The 13,964-nt window shown below is 39.2% G+C and overlaps 3 protein-coding genes across 5 annotated transcripts; all 3 read left to right on the top strand.

The window, feature by feature from the left end:
• Window positions 1-338: 338 nt before the first annotated feature.
• Window positions 339-7,076, top strand: RB195_002791 (uncharacterized protein; the record flags this gene model as incomplete). 2 transcript variants are annotated; one of them, XM_064200200.1, is made up of 17 exons in its annotated part: window positions 339-1,010; window positions 1,959-2,078; window positions 2,507-2,640; window positions 2,693-2,820; window positions 2,878-2,990; window positions 3,073-3,168; window positions 3,575-3,664; window positions 3,988-4,116; window positions 4,207-4,389; window positions 4,543-4,645; window positions 5,525-5,648; window positions 5,829-5,988; window positions 6,049-6,091; window positions 6,158-6,164; window positions 6,457-6,550; window positions 6,743-6,835; window positions 6,894-7,076. In XM_064200200.1, the coding sequence occupies 17 exons, from the start codon at window positions 339-341 to the stop codon at window positions 7,074-7,076; spliced, it is 2,472 nt and encodes an 823-aa protein (XP_064056080.1). The 2 variants fall into 2 exon arrangements, with proteins under 2 accessions (XP_064056080.1, XP_064056081.1); XM_064200199.1 differs by having other exon boundaries at window positions 6,049-6,164.
• Window positions 7,077-7,950: 874 nt separating this feature from the next.
• RB195_002790 (uncharacterized protein) lies at window positions 7,951-8,753 on the top strand (the record flags this gene model as incomplete). Its single annotated transcript, XM_064200198.1, has 3 exons — window positions 7,951-8,067; window positions 8,413-8,619; window positions 8,673-8,753. 3 exons carry the CDS (start codon window positions 7,951-7,953, stop codon window positions 8,751-8,753), a joined length of 405 nt encoding a protein of 134 aa, XP_064056079.1.
• Window positions 8,754-9,047: 294 nt separating this feature from the next.
• Window positions 9,048-12,832, top strand: RB195_002789 (uncharacterized protein; the record flags this gene model as incomplete). 2 transcript variants are annotated; one of them, XM_064200197.1, is made up of 16 exons in its annotated part: window positions 9,048-9,124; window positions 9,176-9,276; window positions 9,408-9,483; window positions 9,544-9,703; window positions 9,755-9,871; window positions 9,966-10,076; window positions 10,263-10,379; window positions 10,447-10,545; window positions 10,605-10,738; window positions 10,937-11,027; window positions 11,084-11,232; window positions 11,290-11,356; window positions 11,689-11,821; window positions 11,934-12,045; window positions 12,668-12,742; window positions 12,799-12,832. In XM_064200197.1, the coding sequence occupies 16 exons, from the start codon at window positions 9,048-9,050 to the stop codon at window positions 12,830-12,832; spliced, it is 1,653 nt and encodes a 550-aa protein (XP_064056078.1). The 2 variants fall into 2 exon arrangements, with proteins under 2 accessions (XP_064056078.1, XP_013307345.2); XM_013451891.2 differs by lacking the exons at window positions 12,668-12,742; window positions 12,799-12,832 and having other exon boundaries at window positions 11,934-12,049.
• Between the last annotated feature and the right edge of the window lie 1,132 nt (window positions 12,833-13,964).

Here is a 13,964-nt window from a genome sequence, read left to right as displayed (position 1 = left end):
ACATATGTTGAACACACTTCTGCGTGTAGGTGTAGTCGCCGACTGAAGAGTTGACTCCGCAAATATTCATACTTGGAGTGCTTTTTTTTTCCTGTTCCTAGCCTTTTTAAACATTCTTGCCATACATTAATTTAATCCAGCTAGATATTAAAATGTTCTCAAATCATTGTTGTTTCTAATACTCTATTTTCATTTGCTCCTTATTGATCCTGTTTTCTCCGGTGATCAATTCGATGGAACTCTTGAAGATGTTTTTTTTTTATTTGTTCAAGTTTCGTATTTCAGTGTTTCTGGGGTATGTAATATGGATTGCACCTTCTGCAAAAGCCGACACTACAATGTTGCCGTACTGCAGTCGGCGGCTACTAAAATCCTTCAAATTCGTCCTAGCGCTGACTTTAATCATTTCCGTCGCACTCATATACAAGGTCTCCGTTCGTCCAGATATAGCGACTGAGCGTTATCCTCCGCAACGTCTACCTCACTACGAATGCCCATGTAACACTTCCTCAACAGTCACTCGAGAATCTCCATATATTAATCAAAATCTAACTGAACATCGTGCACTTCTTCTGTTGGAGAGTGCTTACTCGCGTCATGGACGCCTTCTTCAACAAATTCTGAGTGCTTCAAAATACTCTTTCAAAGCGGAGACGTTCTCAAAGAATCTTCCCCTACTCACAACCGCGACAAGAGGTCGATATGCGATTATTATCATCGAAAACTACTACAAATATTTGAATATGGCCAAATGGAATCGGCAGTTGTTGGATAAGTACTGTATCGACTACAATGTCCCGTTAATATCGTTTCTTTCCACGCGACCAAACACAACTTATCAGAAAGTGAAGATCAAAGGATCGAGGCTGCACTTTTGGCAGAATCAAGAAGTTGTGTCTCTGAAAGTGGCTGAATCGAATATCCACAGAATATCAAGGATTGGTGCCGAAAGGGCGGACGTTAATACCCATGAATGGATTCTTTTCGAAGAATCGCCGGCTTTTTCTACTGTAAGTGGTTTTGCCGTACAACAAATAATTACTTTCTTCAGCTTTTGCATAGGAGTTCCAAAATATGTCAAGTTTCGCTACCAATATAAGCTGTATTTGTCTTTAAAAAAAACTTACTTCGAGGAGTATGGCAGGAAAAGTTCCCACAGTACTAGTTGTCGCATAGCCCATTTTTGAGAATGGGCTCTCTAAGAAATGTGTATACTCTGGAGGTGTGAGATTGTGCTTTCTTGCAAAATTTTTTAAATTAAAAAAAAAAAATAGGGTGGTGTTGTGGGGGCGGTTTTTAAAAAAAAAAAATATAAAAATTAAAAAAAAAAAAAAAAAAAAAAAAAAAAAAAAAAAAAAAAAAAATATAAAAAAAAAAAAAAAAAAAATCCTCCCCCAAAAAAAAAAACCCATTTTTTTTTTTTTTAATAAAAAAAAAAAAAAAAAAAAAAAAAAAAAAAAAAAAAAAAAAAATTTGTGCTTTCTTGCAAAATTTGTCCTAAGGCTATCTTTCTGCTGAAGAACACACCTCTGTTTTGGTTTGAAGCGTAGTTTTCTTCTCATTTCCAAGGTTTCTACCACAAGCACAAGGTTTTTATTTGTATTGGCTAGGTGGCTACCTGCACATAGTTTAATCTAATTAATTTTGTTCTTTTGCCCACGTTGATTTTCGTTCTCCCTTTTGTTTTCTTGACCACATACTTAACAAAGATGGCAACCACTTTTGCCTATTTTTAAGACTTCACCGAAATTGTAAAGGATATTCCATCTTAGAATATTTTTTTTTGCAGCCTTTCTGACACCACTTGACGTATCTAGAAGAGAATGTTCTAGAATGTGTACTGATATCCTTTTGATTTCTTTTTCAGAAAACCTTAAAATGAAAACGTTTTCAAAAATATAACTTTTTCACTAGCCTTAATTCATTGATTTTTTTTTTAGTTTATAGTGATGTTTAAGGTGTTATCAGCCAGAGATGCATTTGGTAGGCCACGAGCCGCTGTTGTTCACGACAAAGGAGAGGAGGACCACGTAAAGCGCATACTGTTTGGACATAATGTAACTGACTGGACTATCAAGGTACTTTTCCCAGCGAAATTCTCTCCTTTTTTCTTTTGTTACATATGGAACTGTATCCTTCGTTCTCCGTGAAATTATAAAATTTGTGTAAATGCTCTATTAACTGTGGTATTTGACAAATTATCACTTCATTAGTCAAGATTTTCAATATTATTTCGTTTGTCTGCTTATATCATAAAAACATAGCGAAGTGGGGGGAAATGTAGTTGGTGGAAGGGAGGAACTCAGTGGCGCCCTTATTTCTGGATGTTCTATCTTAATTTTTCTCTAACTCGAGCTTGCATGTCATAATCCCCCAATTAAGTCTTATCCTCGAAGTATTCTCCAGACCGCTGACGCGTAGCTGGCGTGGCTATTTGCTTTTTCTTTCACATTATTTATAACATTCGACCATCCTTTATTTGGATGTGTTCATTAGTTGCGTTCAGATGACGTTTCTTGATGTGTTGTGGTACGTTACTGGTGGTCGCATAGGATGGACTTTGGATCGCTACGTCCAAATCGACATAGATGACATATTTGTGGGTGCTCGCGGCACACGAGTGGTCGAAAGTGATGTCAAGTGAGATTCTTCATTTCCTACATTCGTTATCTTAACATCGACCAATGTTTAGGGCCCTTCTTGAAAGCCAGGAGAATTTGCGTGAATTTATCTCTAACTTCACGTATATGCTAGGGTTTTCTGGAAGCTATTTTCGTAATGGAGACGATAACGAGGATAAAGGAGATGAATTGCTTGTTGGTGAGTAGTGAAAATCTTAGCTTTACCCAATAGTTCATGATAGGTTCCCCTTTCAAGAAAAAGCGAACAACTTCTTCTGGTTTCCGCATATGTGGCGTCATAATCATGCACATGAACACAATTTAACGTATATGGAGGCGACCATGATGCAAAACTTGTTGTTCGCACAGGTGCAGTTCGTCTGCTCAAAGCACATTTTATGAGTGCTTTTTTTCAACACCTTTTCTACCATGGTATTCGTTTCATATTTAGAATATGCGACTGCCAGTGAAATATCCTTATGCCATTGCTCCGCAGCATGACGGTGTTTATCCTGTCCATTCAGAATTATACGCTGCTTGGAAAAAGGTCTTATTATTCCATTATCGGTAGCTATAACCGCAAATTTAAAGGCATCCCACGAATCTGCGGTGGTACGGGTTTCAGCCGGATAATGCCTATACGGGATCGTAGATTGTGGGGGAAGAGGGTGATTCCGTTCATCTCTCCCTGTATGCGCCCCGCCCGCCTTTAGTTCGTCCGAATGGGTTTTCCACGCAGCGCAAAGGTTGCGCATTGCAACAGAAGCCGTCGTAAGAAACAGCGTTCCGGGGTCGTCCGTTTACATTGATACAGGGAGAAATGGACGGAATCACCCTCTTCCCCACAATCTGCGACCCCGTATAGGTGTTACCCGACTGAAGCCAGTACCAGCCCAGATTCGTGGGGTGATGGCTTTAAATTGATAACTGTATTTACTTTGCGTGTTTTTAAGATATGGAAAGTTGAAGTTACTGCCACAGAGGAATATCCCCACTTTAAACCAGCGTCAGATAGGAAAGGATTTGTGCACATGAATATCTCGGTAGGCGAGTTTGTAAGCTCAGAGAATATGCATGAGTTTGGCGAGACCAAAAGACAATGTGAATGCTTTTCGACTCTGTTTCAATTGTGGAAAATGTTCAGAATTCGCATGTATCACGGACCAGGTAGTTCATGATTATGATTTTCAAGACCTGCAGATTATTTGTGTATAGAGCTTTAATGGGAACATTTGCGTTTCTCACATCATTTTTGGCCTTTTTAGGTCTCCTAGCTAGTTTTCAGAAGAAACCCTTTGTTTCTCTTCGCAACGCCCATTCTAACTTCAATCGAAGAAGATTTGACAGATAAAGCGCTGTTTTTCAGGTTCTACCTCGGCAAACTTGTGGCCTATATACTCACACTCAATTTTTCCATAACTATCCAGGAGGATTCGCCAAACTAACAAGTCTAATTAATGGTGGCGATCTCTTTTTCACTGTACTGCTGAATCCAGTGAGTTTTGGACTATATTCAGAGGAAACATATTGTTTAATTGAAGAAACACGTGGTCCCTACCTTTCCCACCTTAATATATACATTTAGATTTCTATATTCATGACTCATCAACAGAATTTCGCCCATGATCGATTAGCTCTGTACACATTTGACAATCTTGTGAGGTTTATTCGATGTTGGACGAATATTCGATTACTTTGGCAGAGTCCTGTCGAGTCAGCCGAAATGTATTTCTCGCTAATGCCACACGAGAAACTTCCAGTCTGGAGTGTAGGTTTTTTTTTGTTGTTCTGCATTTCTTGATTACTCCTTTTGTGATAATTATGTGAACGGCAGACACTATGATTACATGCAAATTCATTCTCATATAGTTCTTTTTTTGGCAACTGCTAACTATCGGTTCAGACTAACGACCTTTTTTAGAATCCTTGCACAGACCCACGACATAAAGCTATATTACCACCTTCTCTCAATTGTTCGAATCTAACGCTTCCTAACACTCTAATTGTGGGACCGCAAAAGACAGGTAGACTTTTTTTCTGTATATAAGAGACTGTGGAAAAGTGAACAAGTATGAGAATGGGGTACGGTACTCTATTCGTTTACTTTCGCAGTCCTCAACCGATTTATTGTACCAACATATTACTTAGAAATGAACCAAAGTTGGAAGTTCGCAGCGGCCGTGGCGCAGCTGATAAGAAGTATGGGCGCGAGTGCATGGTCGTTGGTCCGATCCGCCCTTGATCCAACCAAACCTTTCGTCACTTCGTGGTCGATAAATTACTATTAGGCTTGTTTGGAAGAGCATTAAAACAGTAACTTGATAAATCTGCTGGCCGCCGTAAGTCACTGTATTATCAGCTTTGTTAACTGTCCAGATCGGGCGGGAACGCATGTTTTCAGTGTGGTCTGACTATAAACATTTGATTTCCCTCGGGGTCCCGCACATAAATTCAAGCTCAAATTAACTTTGTTGGTGACTTCTTCATATGATCTAAAAAAAACTTAAGACACCTGAGATTCCAAAAAATGCCAAGTCAAGTGTGTATAGTTAAGCAGCATCTAGAACCATTCCAAATTTCGTGACAGTAAGATTCAAACACGGTGTCAATCGAATGAGCGCCCTTTTTATGCTCTAATTCCTATTTTCGTATATATAACTTTGCCAAGTTGGATATGAGACCATTCATCGGTTTATTAGAAGTACCAAAAGGTGCACACCTTGGTGTAAAGCAGAAAACAGCAGTGTTCACAAGGCCGAGTGGTCTAGTGGTATGATTCTCGCTTAGGGTGCGAGAGGTCCCGGGATCGATCCCCGGCTCGGCCCGAATTTTGCTTGTCTCTTTTGGGTTTTTCAGTAATCCGAAGTATTTTTTAATCATTACAGTCAGGTAATGATTTTAAGGTTCAACAGCTCTGGCAACTTTTCTATCATTACATCCCAATGTTTCAACAAATGCGCCGATACCTGATTCATTCGAGGAGTTGCAGTTCTTCGGTGGAGCTAACTATCATAATGGTGTAGAGTGGTGAGATTTCAGTATTCAAACAAGTTATTTGTTCTGCTGCATTATCTGAAACTGATAATCTTTTCATAAGTACAAGTTAGATAAGTAGCCTTTTTAGTCTTATTGAAATCGTTATGCTTATTCCAAACGATGATTGAAGATTTTTTTAATTGTGTCTCGAAAGAATATTGGGATTTGCAGGTACACGCGGCAGTTTACGCGCGCTCATGTTGTTTACGATAAAAGTGCAACGTATTTTGACAATGCCAACGCTGCTAGAGATGCGTTTGCACTTGTTCCAGAAGCAAAAATTGTCATTATATTGTACGATCCAGCTAGAAGAGCATATTCGTGGTATCAGGTAGTTGTTTCTCACTTTCTTTGGGTTCTACGAGCACGTTAAATCATTATTGCTTTCAAGCACATGCTGGCTCACAACGATTCTGTAGCGCTTGCTGCTAAAAGTATGGACGCAATTCTAAATGCAGACACACCACAGCTAAGAAAGATCAAACAACGTTGTATTTCAGGAGGGCGGTTAGTCAGTCTTCTGTCTCACGATTTTTGACGTACTGAGAGATCTCTTTTAACCTCTTTTTCTTATGAGGCAGTCATTATTTGCTGAAGCGAATTCTGCTTCATTACTGCCTCCATGCATGAAAGTTATGTTTAAAATTGAAAAAAAGAAGGCTCTTGCTGCATTCTTTTGCACATTTTGCTGTAATGCTGTTCTGTAGTTTGTGCAAAATTGCAATGCACAACAATCAGGACTAAACCTGTCAAAATAATTTCTTCTATGTTGTACATTACCACTTTTGGCGTTTTGCAGCTACACTCATCACCTTGATAGATGGCTTGAGCATTATCCACTCTCGAATTTAATCCTGATTGATGGAGAGAGGCTAAGGGAGGAACCAGCTGCTGTAAGTCTGTTCTTTTCCTTTCTATTCCTTTTTGAAGTGTTGGATATGCTCAACAGTTTTCTTTAGCAAGGCTCAACCGAAGAACAAATAATTATCGCACATCCATTTATTTTCGCTTTCTAGGCAGCTGGAGCTACTTTCAAGAAGTTCTAAAGAGGTTTAGTTGCTGTTGAACGAATCAGGCTTTTATAGGTTCTGACGGAGCTAACGGAGAAGCTTGGCCTTCCATATTTTGATTACAATAATAATGTTCGGTACAGTTCGTCGAAACGATTTTTTTGCCAGGTAAGCAGTTTTATCTTTATTTTTCTCCGTTGTCATTAGTTTCAAGGATTGTTTACAGGTGATTAATGGGAAGACTAAATGTCTTGGTCGCGGTAAAGGACGAATCTATCCGCCTATGCCTCCGGAGCTTTGGTCACGCCTCAACAACATATTTCTGCAGGATAACACAGCTCTGCATAAGTTTCTCGTAAAAAATCATCTACCAGTTCCGAGATGGTTGCGTTCCTTGCTAGAAGGTTGATAGCCAAGATAATCAAATTTTATGTTATTATTAATTATAACCATACTGAGCAGAAGGAGTTTAGGAATGCGAAAAGAAAATTATCGAGCTTTGAACTATTGCCTTCTTTTCTTTACAGACTTTGAAGCTAATCATTCATTACATTTGGAGTACGTAGTATTAGAACCTAACTTGTACTTGATTTAATGGATTTGCTTATATTAATATTAATTGCTTATATTAACAACGAAATTATTAACTAATTATTAATAATTTCGTTGTTATTCGCGGCAGACTTAATCTCACTTAATGAGCAAGGCCGAAATGTTCGCAGTCTAAACAACAGTTACTAATTCAAAACTGCGGAAATAATTACGGGATTATCTAAACATGTAAGCTTATAGGATGTGATGTTATAGACTTCAGCGACGCAAATAGGTGACAGCCTTTCAGTTCTGTTTCTCGTTCCTTGGTTTCCTTAATGCATAATTTCGTTGTACTCAGTTCATTTGTTCGGAGCCAAGCACTTTACTTTTTCTTTTTATTACAGAAATATCGTATAACTATCATTTCTTTCTCAAATGACTCAGCCTCCCATAACACGCGTGCTTAGCTTTGCAGACTTCTAATTAACAATGGAACCATGATCAGCATTAAAATAGGTTTTGTTGGTTAAGATACATATTCGATCTTGTTATGTAGAGGTTTGCTGACGCTTATTGTGATATTGTATAGCTCGAATGCACTTCAGGTGCATGCTGTGAATAAATACTTTAAACCAAATTTTTCATTTGTGATTCATCTCGGTACATTTTGCCGTATATACTTTCCCTGTGTTTTTTTTTCACAACATAGATTTTCTTTGCGTGTACTTGTTTGATGTTATAGGATATAAATGCCGAAATATTACTGCGACTACTGCGATACGTTCCTCACTCATGATTCCCCATCTGTACGTAAGACGCACAATGGAGGACGTAAGCATAAAGAGAACGTGCGAATGTTCTACCAGGCTAGTGTTTTTTCTATCAATAGCATGGCCTCAACCTTTCTTTCTGTTGATTTTCGTATAGATAATTTAATACTGAGCTTTCAGCTTTTTTACATACCGAGCAGTTCCTTGTGTTGATGCTCGCCGCCTAACCGGATCTTCTTATCTGCAATAAGTTTGCAGTTTTTGCATCTTAGTAGTGCGCTAGTTTGACAGAAATGAAAACTTTGGGACAGCATAGCATCAAGACTGTGCAAGAATTCTGAATATTGTAGAAGAGTAATTAAACGCGTCAGCATCCGATAATCCATTCTTACGCTTTCTACAGTTTCTTTAGTAGTAATAAACAACACGAAATCCTTTCAGCGATGGATGGAGGAGCAAGCACAAAAACTAGTAGATGCTACAGCTCGAGCATTCACGGGAGGAAATACGGCCAAGCCAATGGGCAAACCTATGGGGGCTGCAATGGGTGCACCGATGATGCCAGCAATGATGGGCAGGCCCCCAATGATGGGAGCTCCGGTTGCTGGTATGCGCGGACCAATGCCACCCTTCGGATTTCCTGGAGCAGTAAGCCCTTTGTTTCAATGAATTCTTTCCAATTAATGATTATTTTACTTTAGATGCCACCGTTTGGAGTTCCTATGGGTATGCCGCCTATCCGTGGACCGCCTGCGCCATTCCGAAGTGGACCTACTCAGTAGATGAGATTTTTTCTCTATTCATTTTTGTCTTTACTTGTTTTCCATCATATGGACTATTTTTGACCTTCGATTTATTCCATTGATCTTTGGTAGTCATCATTCTATGATTACCTCAGTCTTGAAATTTTGAGTTGTATTGTGTTGGTATTTTTCGTGAGTAAATAAATTATTTCTTGTAAATGTTTTTTTGGTAAGTATATTCGGTATGCAACACCTTACTATAAGTTTTGCTGGATCGAGCGAAGTACTGAAGTAGACACGACGTTTAGGTCCATTAGGATAGTAACTTTAAGCATGGAAGATGCCGAACGCACCAGGGTACGGAGAGAGGTCTCTTCCTTCTTCAGAATCAACGCTTTTGAGCCTAAAAAGTATGGAAGTCTGTGTTGAGTTACTTACGCCTCTCATATTTGCTTTTTTAGAGAAGTACTGGATACGTGTGTCGAAGCGTTGTACAAATTCGACAAGGAAAAAAGGAAGAAGTGGATGAATAAGATCGTAGAGACGTTGAGAAAACAGTCATGTTAGTGTTCCCTTGCCTTCTTTTTTGCTGCTGTTTTTTCAGCTGTGTTCAAAAGATGTCAAGGAATCTATACATAAATCCATATTTATTCATCTGTACTTTTTCTGAAATGACTAGAGCTACGTTTACAGTATCAACATCTGTTGTGTCCCAAGATGTAATACGTGAGGTGTTTGCGCAGATTTCGAATCGAACAACGAAACAGAAGTAAGTTATTGAACTCCATCTTTCACTACGTTGTACGTTGTTTATTTATAATCTTTATAGCAACTCATTATTTAACGTGTTTGACTCATTCTCCATACGCCGATTTGTTTTTGATGCCGACTGTCGAAAGATGTTGCCAGTAGAAGAGATGCCCAAAGTTGTATCCACTGTAGATAAAGCGTCAGAAGCTATAAGACATAGGTTCCAGCTAGTGGCTCAGGTTTGTCCTTTGTCGCTTGCTTATATTGCTACCTATAAAACATTGATTTAGCGAATATCACGATGTAGGCAACTGCAAGCAATCAAATTTAATACCATAGAGTCACTTTTGAGCAGTTCACGACGAACAAATGATGTCGTAGTTGTGGGGATGCTTACGCAACAAAAGGTGAGTTTTTGCTGTTCATCGATTGAGGTTGCCTCCAGGCACTGTTAATGATTAGAGTTGAACACGATTTTCATTCTTCCTTTGAATATTTCAGAGTCATTGCTACCATATTGAAGACTTAACGGGTTCTTTGCAAGTCGAATTCACTGAGGAGACTAAATTTCAACATGGCATGTTCACAGAAGGCAGTGTCGCCATTTTTCAGGTACGTCTAGCTGATTTCTTCATTTTGAATATCTAAACATTGCGTTTAATTGTATAAGAACACTAAAACTTTTCGCAGTCACTATTTTTACTCTGTTAGGTGTTACATTTCGATAATTGGTCTGATCTATCACGTATTGTATGGTCACGTGTCACCAATTCTGATCACTTACATCAGTCACTTCAGGGAACATATGATACCTCTCTACTCACTGTTCGAGAAGTTGCTTCGGTCCCTTTGGAGTCAGCCGAAGAAACTCGTATGACTTTTGGAAATGTGAATTGGTTCGGTGGTGAAGATCCGGTGAGACAAAAATAGAGAAATCGTACTTCACAGATGATACAATAGTATTCACTCAGAAATTGTTCAGGTTGCCTTCCGGTGCAATGCCAAACTCTGTGTTGCAGAACGGAGTAATCCGAATGCTCAGATTGTGATTCTTTCTGATGTTCACCTAGACAATTCAAGAGTAAGATTTGCATAATCTTACAAATAGAATGTGCAGCTTATTAAATTTGGGTTTTTAAGGTGATGCAAGCAGTGTACCATCTGTTATCAGGGTTTTCCGGTGATCCACCTCTGGCGTTTATATTTTGTGGGAACTTTTGTTCTAAGCCTAGGCAACGAGACACCATGCAGCTTCTTCATACGGGTTTCAGAAGGTGAACTACGTTTTCTGACCCATTATCATTACTCTTTTCATTCTCTTGTTCAGTTTTATACGTTCATTTTTAAGAAGGAGCTGTTTTTGTTTTTCATTTAATTTTTTAAGAAATTTTCTCTATGCATAGCGATTTTACAGTTTTTTTTTAATGAACAACAAAAGTGGCACTACTGTTGGCAAGATGTCTGCGATTTAGGCTTGCCAATCAGCTGAATGACTTCGCCTCTTCTTTTACAACCACCCACTTTGTTTTCGTTCCTGGACCGGACGATCCGTGTTTAAATATGGTCCGTATACAACAGGTTTCTTATAAAGTCTGTACAAGTATTACGATTGTGTTTAGGTTTTACCGCGGCCCCATTTGCCTGGAGTGTTGTTCAAATATTTTGAGCAAATTCCCAATTGTTTATTTGCTACAAATCCAGTGCGGATTCAATATGCCAGCCAAGAGATAGTTGTGATCAGAGACGATCTTGTCGAGAAGATGTGCAGGTGCTTACGATTGCGTTCGAATGAAATTTGTAAATTCACTCCTTTTTTATTGTTTAGGCATGCCGTCAATGCTGTCGCTTCTGAAAATATACCAAGAAGTTTTGCGAGGACGATACTGAGCCAGGTATGAACAAGAATATGAATAAATAGAAACGACAAAATGTCCACGCCATTGTATGAAGAACACGCGAGATGGTGGTGATGAGGATTTGTACATTCTCATCACCACAATCTCGTGTGTTCTTCCTGGATTGGCGTCGAAATTTTGACATTTCTATCTATTCATATTTTTGTTCCCAAGCTCATTTTTTTAAAATTAATTTGTTGTTCTCATCTAGTTTTTTTTTTCGCCATGATTCCTGATTTATTTTCGGTATAATTTTGTTTCTTGATCGCAAGCTGTCCCTTATTTTTGTTTTTTGATTTTTGTGTCATGTGTAAATATGCTTATTGCAGGCTCATCTGTCGCCGTTACCAGCGCATGTGGCCCCTATACTTTGGGAGTTTGATCATGTTATGAGTATGCACCCTCTCCCAGATGTGTTGGTGGTTGCGGACAAGTTCCGATCTTTTGCGGAAGTTGAAGCAGGTGAGTTACACATTTGGGTCATGGATTTTGATTAGGCCTTAACGTCATGATTCTACATTGAATATCACTTTCAAAATGCACTCTTCGTTTCTTAAACATGCGAGGTATTTAGATACCGTGGTTTGCAATCCCGGACCATTCTCAACAGGCTCCTTTGGCTTCCACGTTTATCTTCCATTTGAACGGAAGATTGAAGACAGCGCTATTGGTTTACCTACGGAACGGTGATGAAAGCTAATACGTGTAACTATGCACTTTTCCTTTTTGATTTGACATTCTGTTTTATTGTTCGTCTAGAACTGTGATTTTCTTCCGCCCTTCTTGTTGTTATCCTGACGTCGCACGTTTTTATTCGTGTCCATTTTCTTTACATGACTTAGTCTCAACAACATTCCGAAACATCTGCTCTGACCCAGCATTTTTGCTTGTGCATAAAGATATGTTTTGTAGAGAGTGTACACGGAATTTTCTCAGCTGTTGTTTATAGAATGTGCTAGGCGCTTACATGCAGAATTTATTACAGAGATGATTTAAGTCGATGAAATCAAATGGAGTAAAAATCGGCATCGAAGAAGCTTCCGCACTTGCGACTTTGTGGTTGCTTACTTATCTGTCCGAGACGGTGAAAGTGTTCGACTACTTTTTTTCAACAATTTTCGGTATAACCAAACCTTGAATGTTTCCCTTCTTATAAGGAAATGGCGTGGATCAATTGTGGATCAGTCAAATATGAAATCTCTGTTCTGTACTTTTGGCAAGCTTTGAAAGCTTTTTGAAACCTTTCTTCGGTCACTTTGTTGTCGATTACCATGTTTTTTTTTGCCGTCTATTCGCGTACTTTTCCAGTCAAATCTTCTGGTGCTTTTGTTGGTACAAATGGAGTGGAATTTGGGAGAGTCCTGGAAACAATGAGTCAGATTAGTAAGTGACTATCTAGCGCAAGCAATTTGATTGTTTTCAAGTGTCCTAAGATTTAGTGGTATAGCCGGTGATCAAATCCCCACATTCTGAGCAATACACGTCTCTGCTGTTCAGTATTTGCCAGATTCGAACTTCGAACGATAAAAGGAGGAATATGTTGCAACGATATCTTCTCTCATCAGTTTTACCTTGATCGCCTACTCGGACTCAGTAATTCTAAGAATCCTGATCTCTGAATGAAATTCGGGACCTGCATAACATGTCTGCAACCTAAGTTGAGAGGAAACATCACAGAACCGCTTGAACTTGCTTTCTATAATGTGGTGCAGGTGAAACGTTACGAGAGCGTCGTTGAAATGACTTTCAAGCAATACGCGGCAGGTGATTTCATGCTGTGGGAAATACCATCTAACACTGGATACGGTAGCATGTTTTTCTGATGCATAAATGTCAACATTGACAGATCATTTTTCGTGTTTGAAGAGTATTTTTGTTCTGGTTTTTCTCATGTCTAGAGATCTAACTCACATAAAAATGCTAGTGTTGTTGAGGCCGTGCTTACGTACACCACGTAGTTATAGTGGGGTCAATACGACGTGAAACACGAGTGTAGTTGCGGTGCATTTGCGTACGCGCTCCAAACGGCGCGACTGAGGCAGCAATTGGAACCAAGTTGGGACCGTCGCAAACTGCAGCGATGGGTGGTGCCAGCAAGGATTTCACCACGCTCCCAGCCACTACGCTCCACCGAAGCGCCTCGAAAGAAGCCGCGTACGCAATTGCGTACGTGTTTCATGTCGTTTTGACCCTACTATATTCTCTGTCCGATGGTTAAAGTTCATTCTCTCTCAGCACATAATAACAGTACATAATTTCCAGGTTGCGAATGAAGGTTTTTTTTTTCATAAGAAAGGGGAATATGTGCTTCGGAGCACGGTTTTTTGGTCTGTAAAGTATGGGTGAGCGCCGAAAACCTCCTTTTCAGAATCCCAGAAGGTATAATTTGTTTGCAAGTGAGAACATTCCTACCTTTCTATTCCTCTACTAATCTTATTACCTGGACATCTTCGTGATATGAACTAGCCACGTAATGTGGCTCAACTGAAAAATTTAGCGGGAGGTGACGTATTAGATTCTGACACGATTGGCAGTGCTGTGTTGGCAGGTGTTCAAGAAAATTGTCTCAACAAAAATATATGGGTGAACGCTTTAATGAGAATGA

Source organism: Necator americanus, chromosome IV, assembly GCF_031761385.1.
Source record: "Necator americanus strain Aroian chromosome IV, whole genome shotgun sequence".
Classification (NCBI taxonomy): domain Eukaryota; kingdom Metazoa; phylum Nematoda; class Chromadorea; order Rhabditida; family Ancylostomatidae; genus Necator; species Necator americanus.
This window is presented reverse-complemented; position numbering and strand designations above follow the sequence as displayed.